Here is a 26809-nt window from a genome sequence, read left to right on the forward strand (position 1 = left end):
GTCAATCTATCCAAGATATACTCACAGATTTGGTGTAAGATTGACACTCAGAACTCAGTAAGTCAAATAACCTTTGTCAATAACTCGCTGACCAGCAGGTTTTTACTAAAAAGGAAAAGTACTATAATTCTCCGCACACAACTCTATACTGTAAAAAGAAAATTCAGAAGGCCATCAACATGTGCAAGGTCTTTTCTGGGCAATAATCACTCTGTTGGGGAACCTGGTGGTATGACCTAGCTGGTCCTGATAGGTATACAAATGTTTGTGCAAGGTCATTTGTTCTGAGATGACTAGGCAGGGGCAGCTGGTAACATATAAAAGTGGTGAGGCGAACATAGGTACTCCAATGCATCCCAAAACACATATACATAGAACAAGCATGCAAAATAAAAACACTTGCATGCATTACAATAACATTAAAAATAAAATAAAGGCACTTACCCGGGCTGCATCCTCGCTGTCCTTCGCAATCTGTGATGGGCATGATTGAAAAAGGTAATTTCCCTAAGCAATTCAGACCCTACTCTCATTCTGTTAACCACCATGAGAGCAGCGCCAGGATTGGATGGAGCAGGCTGGCTAGATGCTCCTTCAGGCCCTGTAGGCCTGTCTATGCTTGGTCTCCACCCAGCTGCTGAGACAGCTGGGTGGAGAACTTCAAAATGCGCATGTCAGTTTGGCCGGCGCAAGACAGTCGGCCAAACTGACTTGCGCACTTTGCAAGCGTCTGGCCAGCCACTGCTCTAGTCCTCCATGCAGCAGTGGACACACCCTCATTTATCTGGCTTCGGGGCAGGCTAACCGCACCTTGTGAAAAATAAAAGGGCATTGAAATCCTTTTGTTGCCATTTTATGGTTGACATTGTTTTAGCGGAGCTGTCAGTGGGTGGGGTAGTGGGGTGACACTCTCCCGCCCTTGTAAAGAAACCGCTGCTGCGACTGAGACCTCAAATAATGCTCTTTTTGCCCCTTTTCTCCCACCATTATTAGGTAGATGGTGTGTCTAAGGTGTGGGGTGTTCCTGTGATGTAGTTGCCCTTTGCCTTATTAAAAATCCATACACTTATTGAGGACTCCCTGCACAACATTATATGTATTCTTATTTATTTGTTACCTGCAGGATTGAGCTAGCCATCCTTAATGATCATTGGATGCAATAAATGAGTTCCTGTCCTGATGATGGCCGTGTGATTATTGTGCTTGGGTCAAAATGTCGACCTGAAATAATTGGCTGTCATGAACTGTAATACAGACTCCAAGAAAATATTTACCAATATTTTGGCTGTAACCCCCTAGTGACATGAAACACTTGTAATTTCCTTTGGGATCTATTGCGGCTTCTCAAAAATATTTACGCACTTTATGTCTACTCTGAGGGCATCTTCACTGCACTGTCCTCCATGACACGATTTGTTTTGACCAATAATATATTTTTATTGAAGTAATACAATTATGAAACCTATCATGTTATCTCATTGGCTCCATTTGCAAGTGTAATTGAGTTCCCTCCTAAGGTCTAATATTAGCTTGTTCATAAATTAACATAATTTCATGTACGAGGAACCATTGTTCTTGGATAGCCAGTGTGGCACCGGTAAAACTGTCTTGTAGTAATAGTGCAGGGTTTGATTAAACGTTTGAGAAAGCATCGGGTTCCTTTACTTGGTGCTAAATAGATGAAATAATTTGTCTTTGGTTGTGAGTTGTGGGACAAAAGAGATATAAATTGTCCCCTGAGTTGCCTACATTCAATGCCAGCACAGAAAAGTTATATTAATATTGAGGTAAAGATGTGGTAGTCTGATATGGATCAAAGGTTATTTGCTGCAAATATCACACAGACATGAGAGCCTACTATTGTGGATATATTCTTGGAGAGCATGGTGATAGTCTTGAAGTTGGTGGCTTCATCAGGGGAAGCTGAATACATATAGATAAGAGCTGAAGGATACAGTGGAAACATTGGAGGACAGTGACCATCTTCTCCTATAAATGATTGGAGCAGATAATGCTTGTTAATTTGGTTCAAGCTCAAGCCGTTGGTTATTACATTGGGCCTTGTGAGAAGCACTGTAGCTTAAAGGTTCAGGGGACCCTGAAAAAATAGGCTAGAAGAAGCATAATTTAATTTTGCTCAGTTTAGTGATTGTAGTTTTCTGACTTCTTTGATTTGCAAAGTGATCAAACACATTGCACATAGAGACAGCTGAAAAAAGTGTTCCCTGCAACAAAAACAGGGAAGGGAGAAAATCAGGAAAGGACTAATATTTTATGTTAATCTAAATTAAAGGGGCACCATTATCACTGGTTGCCATTTATTACGTAGAATAGATGTGAACCACGTGTGTGCTTTCATGTCAGAACCTCTTCCTGCATCATTAGTAGATTTGCTTTCTAGGATTATTTTCTCATAAGAAGTACCTTTTCAGCAATATCAAATGTGCTGAACACCGGGCGGGGGAGGGGTTTACGGGTTGTAATCAGGCTTAATGATATGCATCTTTGAATAAGGTTCCAGATTGGCATTAGAATACAAGGCGGTATGTGTCATGTTAATTGCTGGGTGGCAGAGTCACTCAGAGCTTTGAGACTTTGACAATCAATCAATCAATCAGAGCATTTATATAGCGCACTACTCCCCGGAGGGTCTCAAGGCGCTGGGGGGAGGGGGTCCGCTACTGCTCGAACAGCCAGGTCTTGAGCTGCTTCCTGAAGGCGAGGTGGTCCTGGGTCAGGCGGAGGTGGGTCGGAAGGGAGTTCCAAGTCTTGGCGGCCAGGTAGGAGAAGGACCTTCCTCCTGTGGTGGCTCTTCGGATGCGGGGGACGGCGGCGAGGGCGTGGCTGGTCGATCGAAGCTGGCGTTTGGGAGCGTAGAAGTTGAGGCGGCTGTTGAGGTATCCTGGTCCTCGGTTGTGTAGGGCTTTGTGTGTGTGGGTGAGGAGCCGGAAGGTGATTCTCTTGTTGACCGGGAGCCAGTGCAGGTCTCTCAGGTGTCCGGAGATGTGGCTGCGGCGGGGGATGTCCAGGATGAGTCGTGCTGAGGTGTTCTGGATCCGCTGGAGTCTTTTCTGGAGTTTGGCGGTGGTTCCAACGTAGAGGGAGTTGCCGTAGTCCAGACGGCTGGTGACGAGGGCCTGGGTGACCGTCTTCCTGGTCTCGGTGGGGATCCATCGGAAGATCTTTCGAAGCATGCGCAGGATGTTGAAGCATGACGAGGAGACGGCGTTGACTTGTCTGGTCATGGAGAGGGAGGAGTCCAGGATGAAGCCCAGGTTGCGTGCGTGGTCTGTTGGTTTGGGTGCGCTGCCCAGGGCGGGGGGCCACCAGGAGTCGTCCCAGGCGGAGGGTGAGGATCCCAGGATGAGGACTTCCATCTTGTCTGAGTTCAGTTTCAGGCGGCTGTTCGACATCCATTTGGCTACGTCTGTCATCCCTTCGTGTAGGTTGGCTCTGGCGGTGGTGGGGTCGTTCGTGAGGGGGAGGATCAGCTGGTTGTCGTAGGCGTAGGAGATGATGTTCAGGTTGTGCTGGCGTGCGATGTCTGCGAGGGGGCTCATGTAGACGTTGAAGAGTGTCGGGCTGAGCGAGGAGCCTTGAGGAACGCCGCAGATGACTTCGGTGGCTTCCGATCTGAACGGGGGGAGGCGGACTCTCTGTGTCCTTCCGGCGAGGAAGGAGGTGATCCACTCCAGTGCCTTCTCCTGGATTCCGACGTTGCTGAGGCTCTGTACTAGGGTACGGTGGCAGACAGTGTCGAAGGCCGCGGAGAGGTCCAGGAGGATGAGGGCCGCTGTTTCTCCATTGTCGAGCAGGGCTCGGATGTCATCGGTGGCTGCGATCAGGGCGGTCTCGGTGCTGTGGTTGGCCCGGAAGCCAGACTGCGAGTGGTCGAGGGAGCCGTTCGTCTCGAGGAAGGCGGCCAGTTGCTTGTTGACGGTCTTCTCGATGACTTTGGCCGGAAACGGGAGCAGCGAGATGGGGCGGTAGTTCTTGAGGTCGGTTGACAGAAGTTGCTCTTCTATCACAGATGATTTAAGCTATGTTTAGGCAGCTGTGAGTTGTTGCTGAAATATGTTATATGTGTTGAGGAAAAGAATACAATGCAGTTGTCCTTAATTGCAAAACTGATGAATTTTATGAATAGAAATCTATTAAATTTGGTGCAATGTAATACTTCTGTGGATTTAGGCTAAATTATTTAAAAGTAATAGATACTTGTTCTATGCATTTAAATGGACAATTAAAATGTAGTACTCCATTTTAGTGTCATAGGTGTGTCTAAATTTCAATGTCAAAAGCAATAGGACAGCAACAAAATATGTATTTTTAAAATCTACTCTGAACATTTTTTGTTATACAAAGGTTATATAGTGCATATCCACCATGTACTTGACTCTTAGCACTTTTCTTTTCTCACATACGTGTCAGTGGTTGTGGGAGGGTCGCCATCTGAGGATAGACCATGCCCAATATACTAAGAGTGATGTGTTGAGCTTTTTCTGCGGTTGGCTTCATAAATGAACTGGGGGGTGGTGGGTGTAGAGTGGCCTGCTGCCATCACAGGTGTGAGGATGGTGTGTTTCCAGGGATTTCTCTGGAGAGAATGTCTTGTATTTTCTCGATCTACTTTTAGTTTTGGTAGACCGTGTGGTGCATTGGTTACAACTTTCCTTTCGTGGGTTTTAGTAGAGTTTTCAGAGTGGACGTGCGTGGTATATATATGGCTCAGAGTGTTTACACTGATTCTACAATTGGACTACTTAACTGGTCTTGTCTGTACTGTTTACATTTTTGTGTAGGTGGATCATTGTAAGTAAAACTCTCTATCGTAGTCATTACTCAGGGCAGCACTATCTTTTACTGAGAGCAACAGTATCCTGGTAGGATTCCTGGCCCTGTGTCACCTGCTCCCTTATCACCATGTCTTCATGTCGCTATCGTGTTATTATCGATCCCTCTTTTCAGGAGCATGCACGTTTTGTTAAATATTCAAGTGATTTGTTCAGTACAGCAATTAACAATTGCTTGCCCACTGAATGCATTACACTCTCCGAGGCTGCATCTTGTCTGTGATTATTGTTATACTTGCAGAGGTTTTCTGTGGAGGGTTAACATTTTGTTTTCCTCTGTACGAAAAGCCAGTTAGTACCTAGTGAAAAATTGCTGCTGGCTTTGGCGGGTTTCAGTGCGATTCCTTCTCTAAACTGGGTGTAATGTAATGTGTTCTGTAGCACTACATAGCTGTCTCTTTCGAGCAGCCTAATTTTGAGTGATGCGGCTACTTTGAAAGTGGGTACTAATGCCAGTTTTGATTTTTTTCCATTTCCAAAACATAGGTTCCATGTAAACCATTGGTCTGTTTTTGTGCGCACTCACTCACTCCACAGGCAAACTTAGTGTGCAGAAGAAAATACCATGCAACAACACAAGTCACAAAGATTATTATTGCATGTCATGCCCCATTGTAAAGGAGGAAACTTAGAACTGGGTTCAAAAACTGACCTGACAGCAGGCGGTAGCTGTTTTTTCCCTGGATGATTGATTTTCCACTCATTTTAAATCAGTACCTAGAATGAAGACTCTAAAGATGTGTTGTTGCAACTCTACATTATTTATAAAGTGTAGCATTCTGCCACATACTTGCAAAAGTAGATTATTGTTGTCCTATGCTGCATGTGAAAGTCAGGTAGAGGTTGGCAAACCAGACAATTGATGGGTAGAGATGAGCCGGATCCATGCCAAGGGTTTCTCGGCTGAATCTAACAGCCATAACATGATACGGGCCAACAGAAAAGTGAACGGTTTCCACATTATCTGACTACATGCTCTTAAGATAGGCCTCTCTCTGCCTTGTATGCCCAGTCCACAAACTTGCTTCTTTTCTCTCTCACATACACTCGCCCTTTCTCTTTTTAGTCCTGAGAGAGCACTAGTCTGAGAAAAAAAATGTATAAGTGCACCATATTTACAAGCACGTAGTTAGTTAACATATGCTTTGCACCAGAGTGTCTTATATTCAGTAGTGAAATGTATAGAATGTTTAAGTAGAGTAACAATAATCATAACTGTGTGAGATTAATGTAGAAGTGTTGGAATGAATATGAAAACCTCACGTTCTCATGTTAAGGGAACCATGTAAGAGTTAAGTGGAAACTTGCAATCCAGTATATTGTGTAGGCCTCATGGCAATTCACAGAAAATCTAAACGTGCTGCTAAAATAATGTGAGGTGGGGTTAACGTGGTTCTTCCAAAATGTATTATCGAATTTAGTATTGAAATATATGCTTTACAGATGTGTTGCTTTAAGAAATATATGTTAGTTAAGAATGCTGTTTAAATCAAGTTAAAGGTTTCCAGAATGCAGGGACCCGCTTCATGTAAATCAAGTAGGCCCGAACTGATAATGTTGTTCCTTTGATGTGCAATGTGCTCGTTAGAGGAGAAGCCGAGAGGTGCCAAGTACAGAGCTTTGCATTTGCTTTACGACCTATAGATATGGTGGAGCCCGGAATTTGAGGCCCACTGTAGGACGGCCTGTATGCAGGTGCGAGGGGTCCTAATCAGTCGAAATGAATGGAGCTTTGTTCAGTGGCGCTTGGCGCAGGCCTGTAGGAGTCTTCAGGAATTTCAGGGGGTATCGGCGCACTGAAGAAGAAGCCTGGGAACCAAGGTCAACTTTAACGAGGGTCTTGAAGAGTACCATCATGGAGTTTACCGCGCAAAGATGTACCACGTGAGGGGCGTCCCAAGGGGCGTTCCTATCGGAAATGTGATTTGGTATTAGGGAAAGCGACCCGGGAGGAGAGCAGAGCAGATGATTTTGGGAGCCTAAGGAAGCGGATGGGTAGACAGATAGACTGATCAGGAGAGACCCATTATCAGAGAAGAGACAAAGAGAAGTGCGTGATCTTCTTAGGAAGTCACCACGGCTGACACCTAGAGGGGTAAAGATCTTGTTAAGTAGGGATGTCACTTAGTGTAGCGTAGGGACAGACTAACCTGAATTTTCTTTTCTGTAATGACTTTGAGGTTGCAACTTGTATCCATTTTGGCAACCCTTATGGTTTTTGAATTTGTACTCATTATTCTGTTTTGTAGACTTAGACTATTCAAAGAATTCATGTTCATAGTGATACCAGTTTACCTTTTGAATCTCATCTTGAGAAGTTTGTATCTTCAGTTATCTTTGACTTTATATTAAATCTTTGAAACTTAATCTTGGTCAGTGGTCATTTAGAGTGGTGCAAGTTCTTAATTGATTGACCTATTGTTAGATTATCTTTTACTCAATGACAGGTACCAACGATCTAGTCGACTTGGTTTGGGATCTGGTAAGGTAACTAGTAACCAGTAATCCCGCGTTAACAGTCCTATCTCTTTCTCTTCCCTGACACCTCCCTCTCTCTCTTGGACTAAGCCTCCGTAGGTTTGTTCTCTTCTTTCTTTCAATTTCCTGCTTTCGCCTTCTTCTCGATTTCTCATTCTCTCCCTCTTTATCCTCTCTCTCTCCGCCTTCCCTATAACCATCCCTCTTCTTTCCTGCAAAATTACAAAATCAGAGGCATCCAGTAGCCATGCAAGAAATAATCTGTAGAACATGTGTAGTTGCTACAGACTTTAGCACAGCAATTCTGGGAAGGCCATATCTAGCACAGGAGGCTTCTGGACATATCACCTCCAAATCATGCAAGTATATCTGCCACTAGTGCCCAAACCATTGATCCATTTTACCTATATTGTTGAGCTACAGGTTTCGGTATATTACTGCATGGAATATTCATAACGAAGATAAATAATTCATAATACACTTCTCATTGAAATCCACTTTGCTTCAGTTCTTCTTGAGATAAACTCTCATTTGAAAGAGTGGTCGATGTATTCTGGAGCACTCTATGTCATTCTACTAGGAAGCAGTGCTGTTGAACCAGTTGTAATCAGGAAAATGCCATCGATAAAATGCATGATAATTTGTTTAGTGATTAGGCGTGGTATTATTGAATGGTAAACTAAAGAAAATGTAAATGCTGTGTGTTGTTTTAATTGCACAAGCTATGAGCTCAGTTGGGGGTCGTGTTCATTGATAAATTAGCATTACAGACAAAGTGCTTCATAGCAAACTTAGAAGAGCCAATGACTTCTCATTATTCGAGGCTCCTGAAATGTAAATGCTCTTGATTCACAAACCATTATTTAATTAGCAAACGTTGTGGGTTATGCGGATAGATGTCTATCCTTGAGATGAATTTGCTGTCATTTGTGCTCCTCTCCAAGCATGGCGTCCGCAGCAGGCAGCCGGATCCTGCCCTGAGAACTGGGGCAGGGAATTCCGTTTGGAGCTCATAGCTTCCCTAAAGGAAGATACACCTGCATATTTGGGGCAATATCTCTGAACCCCGTCTTCAGGGTCCTCTGCTTCTTTTAATTGCTGTTCTGCTTTGTCTTCTGTGCTTGTTCCTTTCTGCTCTTTTGAGGTGCTGTTCTAGTCTCGTCCAAGAGTCTTTGAGCTGGAAGGAGGGGGGGGGGGGGTGGTGTGTGTTGGACAATGGTACAGCTGAAGAGCAGCTGGCCAGCAATATATGTTTTTCGTGTTTTGATTACTCACATATCCAACACTCCCCCATTTGCTTTGCTGCACCCAGGGTCTTGTAGAATAATGTGGGAGCATGTGAAGGAGAGGTAATGAAGGGGACCAAATGTACAAGAAATCTAAAAGCGCTTCTAAAGTGAGAGAATGTGATTAACTTGATTGATTGAGTATAGCAGAAATAGATCCCTCACACTAGATCGCTTGACCCTGTCCTCTTTAGTTCCCAAGTGACCAATGTAAGTGGACCTTCAGGAGTGAAAGCTCCAACAAAAGCCCGGCTTGCGTTTGGCCCAAGGGTCAGAGGTGACCTTGAGTCGAGCCAGAGCCAGTCATCTGGCTCATGCTTTTAAGGACATGTCCACCTGTAGTGGGTGGTAAGTTGCCGTCTAGTGCATTGGGGCACTTAGCTAAGTAGTAGTATTTAGTATGATTTTGTTGCTTAAATTCCCATATATTGCCCATTGTATTTACATGTGGAAGATGGAATTTGATATAATGCCCAGGATTAGTATGAATGATGTAATTGTCCCTTTCCTTATATTATGTTTCTTCAGTATATGGAGCCCACTTCCAGGGGGACAGTAATCGGGCTGCGATGTCTTCCAGCACTAGACGTCCAATACCACAAACATTAGTATTTTTGGAGAAAGGAGATTACCTCTAATTACACGTTAATAAGGAGTGGCATAGTGGAATCATTGTTTTAGCACTGATTCTCGCTTGCTTTTCTCTATGTTCTCCTGGAGTTTATCTTCCCTTGATCAGAAAAAATGTATAAGTGAAAAAATGCCACCCCACATTGTTGTGTGTCACTTGTAATATCAAAGGAGCTGGTATAGCCTACTAGCAGCCCCACTGGGCTTAACGGGCCACTCATAATGAAGGTCTAGTTGTATATGTTTTATATGGCATGTCAATCGGCTCTGATTCTATTTCATTGTATAGGTATTTGCATAGCGCTTTATCCCTCCTTCTAAAGCCACTGCAATTATTTTCCACCTTCATTGGTACAGTTGTGCTACTTTTTTCCCCTATTTGGTAGAACGCTTGTTGATTGCATTTCTACTGTGTTCCCGCCAATAATTATTGGGCGTATGGTATACATATTATCACACTCTGAGCGGACTAAACATATCAGGACCAAAGGACTGTAGGTGTAAACGATGGCCAGTAATTCAGGGTCACCTGTGACACTTTAAATTAATTGTCACGTGAACAGACACTGTTAACCGTGGAAGATTCCAAGTATGTGAATTGCAGGCAATGTGTAGTGTAAATCTTGAGTTATACAAAGTGCAGTTTCAGAAAGAAGTTAACCTAGACCGCTATTTGTTGTTAATGTAACTGGAGGCTTCATTTCACACCATTGTGGTTAGTGGTTAGTGGTTTTGAATTGTAAATCTTCTGGTTTTTCCTGGTTTATTCTGCTGCAGTCTGGAAATATTGAAAGCGAGGCTTGGTTGTGAGACGTTGCAATGGGCTTGCGTCAGAAATGTCACTGTTGTCTACTTTAACTCCATTGCGTGGGTATATCAGTCTACATTTGAAAGTGTCCACACTATTTAAGTAAATGTCAATCTTATACTTGAAACAGGTTATGGTCACTGCCTGTGAATTCAGTGGCAGTAAAAAAAGCGAATTGTGATTGCACTCTGTCTTTAGTCTTTTTATTAAAAATAATCAATTAGAGCCGCGTGGTGAGGTGAATTCAGCGAGTACCTGCAGGGCTGTGGGGTATTGCACATTTTGGGCAGAACCTCAGACACTAAATGGAGACCTATGTATTTAGGGCCAGTGACATTATGTCCCCCATTGCTGTCTTGTGTACTGCAAATTATTGCATTATGAGTTTTTTCAAATGATCTCATCCATCGTTAGGGACGAATTATTGCCAAAAGCATAAACATGCTTTGTTCCAACACTTCTCATTTGTCATGAGTGTCCTAAGCTGCAAATTGTTCTTGACATGCCAGATAGCTTGTATTGTATTTCATTTTTACATTGTTTGTGACACCAGCATATCTGTGTTTTCTTTACAGCTGGGTTAACAACTTTGGACATGAAGGTCTCGGAGTCTTGCTGGATGTGCTGGAAAAGCTTCTGGACAAGAAACAGTAAGAAGAATAAATATATTTCCTTGACTTACAGTACTTTCTACGACTGTGCCTTAAGTTCATGCAATGTTTTTTTTCTTTTACTCAAGGCAAGAAAGTATTGACAAGAAGAATCAACATAAACTCATTCAGTGCCTCAAAGCATTCATGAATAATAAGGTAGGAGGTCACATAACCATAAATATGTTTAATGATTGGGTTTCTGCACTACATTTTCAGAGGAACTACAAAGGAAGGCAATTTTGTTTTCAAAAAGATATTTCTTAGAGAGGCAGTCAGTCTTTCAGAAGCCCCAGCAAATTGAAGGTGTGAATTATGCAGTGCATTTAAATCATTCTTCAGTCCACTTTTGAAAAGGCGAAGCACTTTGCACCCCACTAACAATGAATAAATACAAAAATAAATTAACATCAAAATAAAATAAATACAGCCGGTATGTACAATTATTAGTAATGTACATCTCCCCCTCTGATCGTGGGCAAAGTGCTTTTTAAATATTAATTTGTAGTGTTTCCCTCTTATTTTGTAAGTGTAATCAGACAGCTAGGGGTAAAATGCATTGTTCCATTAGTGGTTCAGTCTCATATTATTGTATCACTTGGACTTCTAAAGAGCGCATGCCGAACAGAGAGCATTCTCGCATTCTTTTGTGTGAAAGTCTGTATAATTTCACGATTTTCTGTGTTCTGTGTCCTAGACTGATTTGCACAGTCAACACGTAGAAAGAAGAGTGTGCTAAAATATACGTCTATTTCCTTGCCAAACCCTGTTCTAAGAAGGAAGAAAGACTTGTTTTATGTAATCAACCATCAGTCTTTCCTTAGTTTTCTAACTGTAAAATATAAGTACCCAATCTGAGTGTGTTATTTTAAATAGCTTCCATAGTGAAAACGTTTAACGCAGCATTGTCAATGGGCAAATACTTAAAATAAGAGCAGGGAAGGCTAGAAGAATTCTAGAAAAAGCCTCTGTGCTACTCTCATGTTAGCCTCTCGATTGCAAATTTACTAGGAATGTGGAAGGGGAGAAAAAGATATCATATCTATTGATTCACAATCAAACATTGATCGCCATTAAAGCCTATCATCATTCTATTTGGGACGGAAAAAAGGCCTATTTTGAGCATCGCATTGATGAGGCTGACAATGTCTGCAAAGAAATTTTCAAAGTGGTCCAGGATTTTATCTCTCCTGCGGTTTGTACCCCCAGCCACACTCATACGGATGCGTGGATACAACAACTTGCCACCTTCTTTGTCAGTAAGATCACAGCCATCCAGGCCTCTCTCTCTAGTGCGCAATCGGATGTGAGCCATCTACCGCTACCTTGTTCTGTGGAAGACCATGGCCCTTTCCTCTCTGCATTTCCTCCTATGGATCTTAGTACATCTTTAGAGTTGCTGTCCGGCTTGAAATGCGGCTCTCCTCTAGATCCATGTCCGGCTAAATGCTTGGGGAAAGTGGCTTCCGCCATTAACATCTTGGTGAACCCCCTGCTGAACACATCTTTGTCGACAGGGGAGGTGCCTCAGGCCTGGAAGCGAGCCATGATTTTACCACTGCTCAAAAAACCCACCTTGGACCCCCTGATTCATGCCAACTACAGGCCAATCTCCCTTCTCCCTGCTCTGGCAAAAGTGGCCGAGCGTTATGTGCATAGGACAATTTCCAGTTTCATCGAAGGAAACGAGCTATTGCACACCTCGCAGTCCGGCTTCCGTGCTAATTTTAGCACGGAGTCGGCTCTCCTGGAGGTCACTGATGCCATCAGGGAAGTACTCGACTTGGGGGGAAAGGCCGTGTTAGTCATGCTTGACTTGTCGGCGGCTTTCGACACCGTTCCTCATGATGCCCTCCTTGTAAGACTCTGGGAGTGTGGCCTTCGAGGAACGGTGTGTAACTGGCTAAAATCATTTCTGGCCGACCGCCGACAAACGATCTGGGCGCCTCCTTTTTCCGCTGATATGGCTCCGCTAGAGGTGGGAGTCCCGCAGGGCTCCATTCTTAGCCCTATGCTGTTTAACATCTTTATGGCCCCTCTGGCGGAAGTCGCGGAATCTTTTGGCGCCCGGATCGTGTCTTATGCTGATGACACCCAACTCCTGTTCACATGTGACAGGGGTGGGTCATTTGATGGCATAAAGATCAAGGATTGCCTTGGTGCGGTGTTTGAGTGGTTCAGAGGTCATGGCTTAAAATGCAACTCTGACAAGTCAGAGTTGCTTTTTTTCGGTTGCGCACCGGAACATGACTGGAGATCTTGGTGGCCACAGGATATGTTTCCTCCTGACAAGGTTGCTGTGAAGGCCAAGAATTTGGGAGTGGTAGTGGACTGTGATTTATCCTTTGGACCCCACATCTTGTCCATTGTTGGGAAATGCTTCGGCATCTTACGGATGCTGAGGAAATTTCTCCCTCTACTATCACTCAACCACAGGAAAACAGTCGTTCAGGCGTTAATCGGGTCGCGACTGGACTATGCAAACGCTCTTTTTTTGGGTCTACCAAAATATCTCATGACCCGTTTGCAAGTAGTCCAGAATTCGGCAGCCCGTGCCATCTTTGGACTCCCGAGGAGAGCTGGCGCCACTGCCTTATTGAACACTCTTCATTGGCTACCTATCTCCAAGCGAGTCCTTTTTAAATGCCTGACGGTGGCCTTTAAGGCCTTACATGGTATTGGCCCCAAATATATTGGGAAACGTATCTCCCGGTATGTGCCAAGCAGGAATCTCAGGTCATCTGGTCTGTCTTTGCTTACTGTTCCTGTAATTCGTCGTGCACGATTGGGAGGTCGATCTTTCCGCTATCTGACGCCCAAGGCATGGAACGAATTACCATTGTCCCTGAGATCGGCTCCCTGTCTTCTGACTTTTAGAAAGGATCTGAAGACATGGCTTTTTAGGAAATAGTCTCTTTTTCTGTTCTTTTCTGTTGTGTGGTTGCTTTCTATGCTGTCTTTCTTTGCCAAAGCGCCGGGATGCTCCTCTGGAGTCGCCGTGCGCTATAAAAGAAATAAAGTAACATAACATAACATAACATCGCACAGCAGAATGAATTAGTTCCTCTGCTATGCTCTGTATGTTGGTGAATATCATTTTTCTAGTCTAGTATAAAACACTGTGGCCTCGTCCCATTACTCCATCGTTTGCTAAATTCCAGCTTGATGGTTGCTGGTGCTGTGTTTTTTCTGTCTTTCATCAATCATCTCCAGTGACACTACAGTTTCCCCCAACTGTGTTTAAATCATTGACTTAGAGTCTAAACACTACCCCTAACAGGGTAGTGTTTCACACACTTTAAGAGATTATTCATATTTTCTTCTGCATTCTGAATATCACCAACAGATTGTTCTTTGAATGTACTGAAATGTTTTGTACAATCATGACCTGCGATATTGACTCGAAAAATCATGCCTGACATGGCCTAGAGATAATTCAGTAGTTTTGCCATGTAAATGTGATAGAATTTGATAGTGGTCTCGATCATACAATTATTCCCACAGTAGATTCTCTGGTTGACTTATGGGACTTTTGTTCACCATCTAAGTAGAAAATAATCAAGAAAGAAAATTGTTTTGTGTTAAACTGTGTGAGAGTGTGTGGAGGGCAGGGTAAACCCGACCATGTAACAGAATAAAGTATTTTGATACCTGTAGCAATTTAAGATTAGTTTGGAAATCATAAAATCTCACAAATCTGTGCCCCATTGAATCTATAATATAAAGAGTGTTGATGCTCAATTGCATCTGCTGATTGAGTGAAAGTCTCATATGTGAGAACAAAATGGTGTAAGATGCACAAATGTTCTACTTTGAACTACTTCTATCTTTATTTCAAGATAGATTGTCAGGAGATTCCTCCCCCTTAAGGACAAAAACTTGCAATGAAACTCTTTCTAGAAAAATCAGATGTACTTCCAAGCTGGCATGCAAATCACTTTGGGCAAAGTCGGACTAGAAATTAGCCAACCAAAAATACTGATTAGCATGGATCTAATTAGATCAAATTCACTGGTCATTGATCTTTGTTTAAAGTAGATTATCTTATATCGGTCATCCCCCTACATTCATTTAGTGTGATGAATACATGAGAGTTAAATCTACGATGTGAAACATTCCAAAGGGGAAATGAATCATTCTTCCTGTGACCCTATGTGTCATAATAAGTCTAGACATGTGCCAACTCTGTGTCCGTGATCACATCAAGCCACCAAGGTCATATCAAGCTGAAAATATTTATCCATTATATCTCCTAACATAATAACAGATATGTGCTCATCTCATATTCTTGGCTTGCACATTAGAATACTCAGCAGGTAGGTCTGACATGATCTTGTATGCATTAAACCAAAACTAAAAAAAATCTTATTACCCCCCTATGTCCTAATAGTAATGCATTCTGTAATATTTGATTGCATAATCTTCCCTAAAAGCTGTACAAGACACTGATCTGTATACTTACTGACATGTAGTTACCAGGTACTTTTTTTGCCACGTTATCATATTCTGTTACTACTTCTGCTTTCCATCTGACTGTGGAACAAATATGATTGCATTTTCAAACATTACGTTTAGTGCTCTCAACAGATCTATCTGCACTTACCTAATGTAAATCATTGATGTGAATCATAAAAATAAAATATTCATAATTAGAGGACTCTTTTGTTACACTTTGTGAGACTTCTATCTGCTTCTATTATTCTTGATAAAGTTTTTCATTTTTCTGGATTGTGGGCCTGTCACTATTCCCGATATCTTCAAATTTTCCAAGAGGTACATAGCAGTCTGTTGAAGTGATGACTGCTAAAACAATTATTCATAGTTTTAAACATTTCATCAGATACTTTAGATTAGGAATATATTCACCAGTTTATAACTCATTGACAGGTAAGTGTCTGTATGAGAATAAAGGTTAGGCAAAAACCAAAAGGCATAGAGGGAGCCCGGCATCCCTCCATCCAATTCATCCTTGCTCCCTCCTTTGTTTTTGTTCAGGGACATGAGTAAGCACTTTAGGGGGACCATCTTTCTGCATCCAACTTTGGCAGTCTACTCAGACACCACCTCCCTTAATAACATTCCATTCTTTATGTTTCAGTGTGAGAAATATTAGCCGGGAAAAGCAGTTTGCAACCTCTGCGTTGGGTGTCCTCCCCACCTCTGTTTCATGTTCTTTTTCTTGAACCAGTGGCAAGAAAAATCCCTTTTTAGTCTATGGAGTGGTTAAGGGACCCAGAATACACAAACACACATTTAAAGATGCTGGAAAGGCCTGAGCTGTTTTTTTTGTAGTTGTGTGAGGCCTGTTGAATCACTTAGAAAGATGTCTCAGATTCCACACTTCTGTGGAATCAAGCCACGTAGGCACTAAGCCACCACCATTTTAATATGCTAAACTACATATAATTACATTCAAAGCAATCCTAGATATTTCAGCCAATTAATCTTCTTCCCAAACAGTTTACAATAACAGTTATCTGCATGCATGCAAACTTTAGTGAATCAGATTTAGTACCATTTTGAACTGAAACACAAACAAGTTCAAGAGATTGACATATCTTGACTGACCACAAAATTTGGGTGGAAGAATGATTTACTGAACAAAACAAGACCAAGAAAACAAAACTTGAAGCTGAGAATCAGAGATAAATATTCTTAAAGTTAAATGCAAAAAACCACCAGGAAACTTCAAATGAGCTGCGGGCAACCAGGTCTCGGCACCATTGCAGGCCAACAGCGGTGGAGTTCTGGTAATATGCAGCCCAGTGGTTTAACCTGGTTTAATGCCTTATCTTCTGACTAAGAATATATGAAGTCATTTTTTCCAGTTTGGCAAAGTAGGATGCTGTGGCTTATAAGTGCTCCACAAGGCCAGGTGCGATGAATTTAGCAACCCACGGAAGCCTTGAGATTTCACATTGAAAGCTCAGACTAGGCCAACTTAAAAATGTTGCCACCAAGGTGACTTAATCTCTGGGATCTCTTTGCTGATTTTCCACTCTCACATTTACCTTTAGACTTAAAAGCAATAGAGGTACTCTAAATCGTCTGACAGAATACGTCTAAGAGCCATAGTCAGAGTCCATAGGACTGGATACCTTCTACTCGAGGTCCACTGAAGATTTTTTCTTGAAGCATAAATACCAGAAGAAGGTGAACCTGGAAATCCTGCCACCTTTTTGTGCCTTTCTTGGGTAGCATGCCAGTTTGTTCCATTCCTCCAGAGTTGAAACTGTTTTTTAAGTCCTAACTTTGCTTTGTGCTGAAGCTCACGCTGCTAGCTCCTCAAGCCCCGAGTCTGCAAGGGTCATCCTCCAGGATACCAAGATAAAGACAACAGTAGGTGACAAGTTAGACCACTCCATGCAGTCGGGACCCAGTCACACCCCCCTCCACTGGTCCACTGGTTCTTCAATAGGATTTATTTTCCCATTTCCGCAGGAAGCCAGCTGGTCTTGAGAGCCCACCAGTTCTTTCATGCATGTAAAAGCCAGCCAGGACCTAGTCCTCTATATAGACATCTCTGCACCAGGATCTTAATCGTCTTTTGTTTTTTAAATCCAAGTCTTTTCAAAAGTATCTGTAATGGGAGCCATTCTTGTAGTTACCTTTGACTAGATATCATCAGTAAAAAAAAATGCCTTATACTCAGAAAGTTCCTACACTTGAGTTAAAACTTCTTTTGCAGCAATTCCATTATTTGTATTGCAAATAATCACAGAAAACCCTATTACAGCAGCATTTTGATATACCAAGGCCACAGGCCAACTGTATTGTGCTCCCAAAGGTCTCTAATGGACTAGGCTATGGAAATGAGATCTTCCACCTTCTTCCTAAAAAGAAACCCACTCAAACTGGTTCTGATCCCACTTCTTCGCAGGAGGCAGGCTCTGTCAAGTGTGATGCCTTGATGTTCAAAATACATATTATCACCAATATGGTGTCTATCTGCTATTTGAACTCAAATTTGACTTGAACTCCCCTCACTTTCTTAGAGAAATTCGGGTTGATGCTCAGTAATTAACTCTCCCCTGCCTTCCTGCTAGAGTTCTGCCAGGAGGGCACCATCTCAAAGAAACCCTTTGTTTTTCCTCAGAGAGCAAGCTTACACTTATTCAGTGGAGCTGGAAAATGTAGTGACTGTCGCTGGTAGGGAGGCAGCCAGGCTGGTGCCTGTGCAGTTTCTCCAGGAAGAGATGACCAACTATTTTTGTGGCACACGTAAAAAAACAAAAACGTGTTGGATAATGAATTAGGTTTTTCATAATTAATAAACTGGTGTGCAGGTTTTTTTTGTCCTACTCAAAGGCAACTTTGATGAATGGGAAATGTGTCATTTGCTCCTAAACAGGGGTTTACAATGAGAAAGTATCAGTGCAACCTACAGTGAGAGATATCTCTTGGAACCATATCACTGGAGAGGCATTTTCATTCCATATTCAGCGTGCCTAAGTTTAACAAAGAATTGTTATACATCACTTAGGTAATGTAAAAGAAGGCTTTTGAACATGGGTAACTCAGTTTACTTGGACATGTGCTGACCAATATTTTAAAACCTCACTAGTGGGTAATGTAAGCGCGCACTGCAGCCCACACAGACATATAACCCTTGAGCCACTGGTGTATTCTGTTCCATATTACTGTGGCCTCACTATAGAGTCTGACAAGCCAATTAGAAATAATCACCGTTATCATATTTCAGAGGGCAGAGCACAGCAAAACACACAAGATGATGGATGTAATGTTTCAAAATGGCAAAACATTCACCCCCAGTCACAGATCTGGGTTTAATCCATCGTTATTTTGCTCACCAAGCCACCCCTGTTCAGACATGGCCATATGCAAATCAGTCTTGACCCTGTGCCTCATGGGAACAGTCCAGACCGAACTGCCAAGCCATGTCTTTCCTAGACCGGAATCAAGCATCCTAGGACCGGTTTCTGGCTATCAGCCGTCTTCAGCCAGGATAGCTTGACTCCAGTGGCTTAGTGAGCAAGGGACCCACGTCTGAGCATACCCTTCCCACATAGGGCGAACAGCAAAACACAGAAGATGATTGACATAATGTTGCACATGGCAAAACATTCACCCACAGTCACAGATCTGGGTTTAATCCATCGTTATTTTTCTCACCAAGCCACCCCAGTCTGTCCATCAAATCAGTCTTGACCCTGTGCTGATGAGGGCTGAAAGCCCGAAACCGGTCCTTGGATGCTTGTTTCCAGTCCAGGGAGGACCTGGCTTGGCAGTTCGGGCTGGACTGTTCCCATGGGGCACAGGGTCAAGACTGATTTGCATATGGCTGGGTTCAAACTGGAATGGCATGGTGAGCACAAAAACGATGGATTTAGGCCCAGAACTCTGTACTGGGGTGAATGTATGTCATTGTTCTGCATTCTGTCCATCACCTGTTGTTTTTGCATTTGTCACCCCGAGTGGGACGGGTATGCTCAGACGTGAGTCCTGTGCTCTCCATGCCACTGGAATCACGCTATCCAGGCTGATGAGGGCTGAAAGCCCGAAACCGGTCCTTGGATGCTTGTTTCCAGTCCAGGGTGGAGCTGGCTTGGCAGTTCGGGCTGGACTGTTCCCATGGGGCACAGGGTCAAGACTGATTTGCATATGGCTGGGTTCAAACTGAAATGGCATGGTGAGGCAAAAAACAATGGATTTAGGCCCAGATCTCTGTACTGGGGTGAATGTATGACATTGTTCTGCATTCTGTCCATCACCTGTTGTTTTTGCAGGGGGCAGAGCACATACACTCGTATATATTGAGCAGTCTCCAGGTGCTCAGAGTCAAATATGCCAGAACATCCAGTCAGGAAAAAAGCTCAGTTACTCTGCAGCCTGGTCAGGCAGAGCATCCTTCCATGCTGGAAATGTTGAGCAAATGTGGGATAACAACCACACCTGTAGAATGGCGTTAGCTGTCTGTATGTACAGTGGTGGCTAGCGCCAATAAAAAATGGTTTGGCGCGAAAGCGCTACTCACCATAAACACGGAGCAGTACAACCGCTGGCACTTCAACTTTTCACAAGCAGGAACAGGAAGTACTTCCTTCCTGCTTGTGGAACACACTCCAACCAATCCTTGAGTTGCTTTTATGTTGTGAAAGCAGCTCCAGGATTGGTGGAAGCAGGCTCATCCAGTATAATTTTGAGGCTTAGGGCATGTGCCAGCAATCAGTGCGCATGTCAGGCTGGGTGTCACAAGTTGGCCGGGCCAATCCGACGTGCGCACTGTAGACCAGTGCTGACATCCTGTATTTGCAGGATTTAGCCCTGCTCCACCCTCACGATCTAGACAGCGCGAGCCAGTGCAGTGGCAAATAAATAAAATGGTGTGGAAATGCCATTTCATTTATTTGTGTTTGCCTGCTGCGCTCACGGCAGGCAGGGCGACACTCCTCCGCTTCTGAGGGGGAGCCGCCCTTGTGTATGTATGTATGCATGTATTAGTATTTATATAGTGTGAACCTATCTGCGGAGTAATTCAGTACAGCACATTACTAAAACCTAAAAAAATTATACGTTTATTTTGCATAACACATATTTATGCTTGCATTTCAAATACTTGCATTTTGGGCGCACATTGCGATTTGCCTGGAATTAAGGGATTTTCTTTCATTTACCAGGATTGGCATTACAACCCAGATTCCTAGGTTCAAAATCGGCAGATTAGCCACTAGAACTCTAGCCTTCGTTCTCAGTCTTATTCTGGTCACTTTAAAAAAAACAATGTTTTCCACTACGCCTGAAAAAGAAGCATGGGTACATGATTGCAGTTTAATGGGTAGTGTATTTCACAGTTGGGAGGCTGAGTAAGACATCCCTCTGCGTCTTTTTGATGTTCTTTGCAATTTGTGTGTGCTCAGTGAGTCGTGTTCAAAGTATACAGGAAAGATTCAGGGGATTTCTTGCCCAAAATGGCTTCATTGTATATTATTATTCGCTCCATCAACATTTATTCTCTCTGCTTTATACTCAGTGATTCGCTTGTTTTGTTCGTTTTCAGCATGTACAATTAGACCTCAATGTGAATTCATTCTGTGTACACATAGGCTCAGTGAAACATCCATGATGAATATACTTACTTTAAGTAGGTGACCACTTTTTTATACAGGTCAAAAGTAAGTCCAGAAATATCTTTCGTAGAATCGTTTTTATTTTTTTATTTATAAAGTTTTATATAGATATGCATTGCTCTTCTGTCAATATGACTGTGCAAAAGGTATCAAATACATTGTTTTTAGACTGCAGCATACAACAGGCAGAGTTCCTATAGTGATATCAGACGGTATGAGTACATCACATTCATAGTAGATTAGTATTCTGTTGTAGGACTGCATGGTTAAAAAATTTCCTTTCTGCAGGGCCATCCCCAGACTTTTTGCCTTATTCCTCCCCTTATTACGGAATACTTTTTTTGTTCCATTTAGTACTCTGTCCACTTATCCTCTGCTAAAAGTGCTACAGTGCTTGTGCACTCTCCTTAAAATATGGCAGAATTGGCTAATACCCAATTGGCATATCTAATTTACTTATAAGTCCCTGGTAATGTACACTACATGTGCCCATGGCCTGTAAATTAAATTATACTATTGGACCTGCTGCACTGATTGTGCCACCCACTTAAGCATGCCTCAGGCCTGCCATTGAAGAGTGTGAGTTTTCAGGTATAAGCGGCCATTTTGATCTGACAAAAGAAACCTTTTTGAAACCTTCCTTTATAATACATATAAATCACCCCTAAGTTAAGCCCTAGACAGCCCAGACGGGGTGCTGTGTGACCAAAACGTTGGACATACACTTGTACATTATGTATGTCCTGGTGGTGAAAAACTCTTACATTCTTAACGCCTATCTCTCCCATAGGATAACATTGGGGTTACCTTAGTGCATTTTTGTAGTGTAATTTCAAAACAGAAAGAGATTACCTCTTCAAGTTTGGTGTCTCTGGAATCAGAATATAAAATCCTAACTTATGGCAAAGTTGGATTTTAAACTGCAATTCTGAAATTGCCACTTTTAAAAGGTTTGCATTTCCTTGTCTTAGCCATTTGGTGCTTACAGTGTGTCTCTGGTCACCTGGCTGGGTGTAGTTGGCAGTTGGGCTTTGTTTATTCCTCCTAGACAGCCACACACAAATGAAGGACTAGAATCGCTATCACTGGCAGGATGGGAGGGAGGTGCAGGGCCAAGCTTCAAAGCTTGAATAGGCTGTGTCCTGTCTTCTCACAAAGGCCCTAATGACCCTTCACTGTCACTTCAGCCACCTTGGAGCTAGGGCATGGGAGGTAGGGAATCCCATGCACTTCAAAGGCACTGTCTAGAAGCTTCTCCCACCTTCCAGAACCAGGGCACCAGTGTATAAAAGAAGGACCTTGAACACCAATTCTTCAGTACACTTCTGGACCTGGGGATACTCTGCCAGGAAAAAGGACTGCTGTGCTGTTGAAAGGATTGTCACTCTGCTCGACTCCCACTCTGAAGGATCTGCTACCCTGCTGACCTGCTGCCCTCTTGCCTGGGGAGGAAGAACTGGGCCTGCAACCCATCTTGTACTCAGGACCTTCCTTATCTGAACCTCAGAGACTGCTCCCCAACAGCTCCTGGGCCCGTCTTCAGCGAGTTTCTGACTCCCAAGTGATGCCCTTCAGGTCCTGGAAACTTGGTGTTCCTCTGCGGGTTCTTAAATCAAGCTTTTGGGTTCTTCGTGAAGACAAATAGGGCTGTTCGTACTGAAACCATGCCGCTCACATAAAATCCCAGCGCGACCCGTGGCCAGCTTGTCTCTTTACACAACAAGCATTGATTGCCACGGAGGACCGCCACTGCAAAGCTCCAGCCCGCCGGTCCACGGCGTCCAGCCTGCTTCTCAAGCGAAACCTACCACTGCCATTGACACTGTTCGTGCTCCCTGCAGCCCTCTCCAATGTGAACGGGACTCTTGGCACAAAACTTGAGAAGGTAAACCTTCAGCGGAGCTAATGTGGGACTGTATCCGACTAGAGTTCCATCATGGTCAGACTGAAGTTTTGACTTTGACGAACTCCTGTGTGATCAGAAAGCCACGGTCGGTGATTTTGCTTTTAGGCAATATATTGCTGTTTATTCTTTGAAAATTAATAACTACGGTTCTATTAATTAGATTATTATAATTTTGGTCTTGTTTTATTTATGAAATACAGCCCTATTTTTCTAACCTGGTGTGGAATCTTTCTGTGTGTTTTTTCCCACTGTTTTACCATTTGAAGTATTGCACAAACACTTTGCACATTGCCTCTAAATTAAGCCTGAATACTCGGTGCCAAGCTACCAGGGGGCTGAGCACCCTGACTAATATTGTGTTTGCTGCTTGACCAGGGCTCACACCCCAGTCAACCAGTAACCCAAATTCTAACAGTGGTGATCAATGACGAGGATAGGATTTGTGTTTGTGCACGGCCATACAGTGATTTGGTGTACACTACCATCACCTACATAAGACGAATTCAAGTTTAAACTCTCCTTGATTCACCTTTTTGCTTTTTCAAAATTTCTCCTTTGCCTGACTGTCTGTGGTCCCACCTGCAAGGATGGAGCTTGAGCTTACCAAACTGTAGATCTACACTGTGGCTGAGCTGAAGGAGTTTTGCCAGGAGAGGAGACTGCCCGCCAAAAGGTGCACCGGGAAGGCAAAGCTCCAAAAGTCATTGGTCATGGGGGTCCACCAGTCACAATAGATGACCTAGAGGAAGAGGATGATGTGGAGGGATCTTAGCAGGATCTGCAGGAGGTTCTTGGAATGCAGCCAGTTGAGGGGGGTGACTTACCCGCAGGATTGAAGATCCCTCTCCATGCAGGAGGAAGCAGTGTGTCCTCTTGCAACCTGTCACTAGAGGAACTGGCAGAAAGGTAGGCAAAGAAGTACTGTACGTCACAGATGGCCAGATTTGAGATGGAGGAAAACAAAATCTGGTTGGCTCATGAACTGAGTTTTAAAGAGCTGGATTTGAAAGCCAATCAGCTGTTACAGTCCAGGATGAATAGTCACAGCGAAACTACAGCTTCCAGTGCTGAAGGTCCACATACTGAGCGACTTGGTGCCTGACTTCGAGGAGGGGGACGACATAGACAGGTGGATTGAGGCATATGAGGTATCTCTAGTGGTGCACAGGAACCCTGAGGAAGATTGGGGAGATGACCTTTGGAGACATAATCCTTGTGATGATAAAGATGCTTAACTTGCCCTAGAAAAGAGGGACAGGCTGAAGTATCCCACCATGAATGAGACCTTTGTTAAGCACTATGGATTCACCCCAGAAGAGTAAAGGTTGAGATTTAAAGACAGTCTAACCAATCTTGAGGGGGGATTTTGTGAGTTACTTGTGTAAGGCACTGGATGGTTGTGTGAAGGTAGGGAGGTAAACACCAGTGAGGGGCTGTACAGTTTGACTGCCAGAGAGCACATGTTCAGCCACTGTTTTACAGAACTACACCAACACCTGGTTCACTGCAAGCTCACTGACCCCAGAGAACTTGCAAAGGAGGCCGACCTCTGGGTGAGTGTCTGGGAAGGCATTGGGGAGTGATCTAAGGAGGGTTTCTCAGGTTCCCCCATCAATGTGAGGGGAGGTACGCAGTGACCCAGACAGGTCCAAGTATGGTGTGTGAGGAAAGGAGTCCCATGTCCCTTTTAAAAATAGGAGGGGAGGTTATGGTGGGCAGAGTCCCAGGATGCCTGAATTTCAGCCCCATATGCTTGGGTTGCTCTGGGAGGGGGCACCAGCAGGGGGACCTGTTCAGTACCGAGAGATCATCCACTGGTGGGAGCTCCACAGTGCCAGGGAAGCAGGGTGGGGCGGATGCTACAGGTATCCTGCCAGTTCTGTTGTCTGGGGGTATCACTCCTCAACAGAGGGTACAGAGGCTCAAATGGAGGGTTAGCAGGTGGAAACAGTCCACAATGGGAGGACCAATGGGTCAAGGATTGCAAGCTAGGAGAACAGAGCAACCCAGACTGAGCCTGGTGAGCCCTCTTCTAACCAAAGGGGGCTCAATGTGCTGTTACATGGACAGAGGGCTGGGGACCTAAGCCGGGCAGACTCTTGCATGGCATAGGCAGTGTGGGTCGCCATGGAGGGGGTGGTTGTTCCCCCTTGGAAGTCCTATTTCACCAGGAATGTTTTCAGCCTAAGCAGGGCCGGACTGGTCAAAGTGGGCACTGGACAATCCCCCGGTGCGCCACACGGGTGGGGGCCGGTTATGGGGCCCTGGGGGCCGTTTTTGTTACAGGGCCTGTACCAAAATCGGCCAAAAACTGGCCCCGGCAAAGAGCTCAATGGCACCTCCAACCACCTCCCCCCCCCCACCCAAGTGGGGAGGGGAGGGTCAGGCCGAGCACTTTGCCAGGGCCGGTTGTGGTTCCTAGTCTGGCCCTGAGCCTAAGAGTACAGTCCCTGGATTGAAGGACCAGTTTCAGGAATTCATCCTTGAACAGGTGGGAAGGAGAGTGAAAAAAGGGTGCCTAACACCTGGGGCTGTTGTCCCCCACTCTGTGAAAACTCAGAGGTCAGAGATTCCGGGGTTTACTAGGACCTAGCTTTTGACACTGACAGTTCTTAGTGGCCTCTGTTGCTTGCTGTTGTTAGGGACAGAGTTTTCCTATGGGCTGGGGACAGAAGTCTGATCTAAGGGGAGGAATGGGCCGCATCACTTTGTTGGCCATGGTGGTACTGTCTGCCTACTGGAAGACATCTGGGACAAGTTAAAGTTAGGTGCTGCACAGATGGGATCCACGGATGAAGAGAAGGGTTCTGAATGGGTCAGATCAGTGGCTCAGGAGAGTATAGACAGAGGGATCCAACTGAATTCAGAGAGGCATAGAACTGACAAGTGCCCCCGCTGTAAAGAGTCATTGTCCACATTTTATCACCTTAGCAGAGACGTCAATCAGCGTATTGACTAGTCTCCCCTGGCTTTAGGCTAGAGGGAGCCATGTTGGAAATGGCCCTTTCTGCAGTGTCATGCCCTAATTTTTTGCCTTCCTCTTTCCCTTTTTGCTGAATTTGTTTTTGTTGGCTTCGGACTCTGTGCACTTTACCACTGCTAACTAGTGCAAAAGTGCTTGTGCTTTCTCCGTAAAACATTATAGAATTGGCTTATCCCAAATTGGCATATTTAGTTTACCTATAAGTCCTTGGGTAAAGTGCACTACATGTGCCCAGGGCCTGTAAATTAAGTGCTATTAGTGGGCCTGCAGCACTTATTGTGCCCCCCACTTAAGTATAAGTTTAAACATGTCTCAGGTCTGACATGTCACAGTCATGGTGTATGCAGGTTTAAACTGCCACCCCAACTAGGCAAAATAAACCTTTTGCCAGGCCCAGACCTTCTTTTTCTATACTTATGTCACCCATAGGGTAGGCTCTAGACAGCCAAAAGGGCAGAGTGCAGTCTATCTAAAAAGTTGGTTGTGTACATTTAGGTTTTCCTTTTCCTGGTAGTGAAAAACTCTTAAATTAGATTGTCACTACTGCAAGTCCTATTTCTCTTATATGATAGCATTAGAGTTACCTTAGTATAATTTCCAAATGGGAAAAGATAACCCCTTCATGTTTGGTGTCTCTGGTATCACAAGTTAACATTTTAACTTTTTTTATGGTAAATTTGGATATTAGATTTGGGTTTTAGATTGCAATTCTGAAATTGCCACTTTTAGAAAGTTGACATTTTCTTGTCTTATCCAGTTGGTGCCTGCATGGATGGGTGTAGTTGGCAGTTGGTCTTTGTGTATTCCTCCTAGACAACAACACACAATGGAAGCTTAGGTAAGACTGGTAGGGACCTCGTTGGCAGGATGGGAGGAAGGAGCTTGGCCAAGCCTCACTTGTACTTGAATAGGCTGTGTCCTGTCTTCACACAAAAGACCTAGCGGCCCTGCATTGTCACTTCAGCCAGCTTGGAGCCAGGAAGTAGGGAATACTGTGCACTTAAAACACCGTGTCTATAAGCTTTCACTCTTTCCAGAACCAGGCGCCAGTGTATTAAAGAAGGACCTCAGACACCAACTCTTCATTAGCCTTCTGGATCTGTGGATATTTTGCCAGGAAGGACTGC

General features: G+C 43.9%; 1 protein-coding gene across 2 annotated transcripts in view; it reads left to right on the plus strand.

Annotated features, from left to right (window-relative positions):
• DIAPH2 (diaphanous related formin 2) overlaps positions 1-26809 on the plus strand; it is a 4230744-nt gene that overhangs the window by 1141759 nt on the left and 3062176 nt on the right. For both annotated transcript variants that reach the window (XM_078688424.1, XM_078688425.1), the window contains 2 exons: positions 10631-10705; positions 10795-10864. In XM_078688424.1, the coding sequence (XP_078544550.1) occupies positions 10631-10705; positions 10795-10864 (145 nt within the window). The remainder of the gene's footprint in view (positions 1-10630; positions 10706-10794; positions 10865-26809) is intronic.

Source organism: Lissotriton helveticus, chromosome 4_1, assembly GCF_964261635.1.
Source record: "Lissotriton helveticus chromosome 4_1, aLisHel1.1, whole genome shotgun sequence".
Classification (NCBI taxonomy): Eukaryota; Metazoa; Chordata; class Amphibia; order Caudata; family Salamandridae; genus Lissotriton; species Lissotriton helveticus.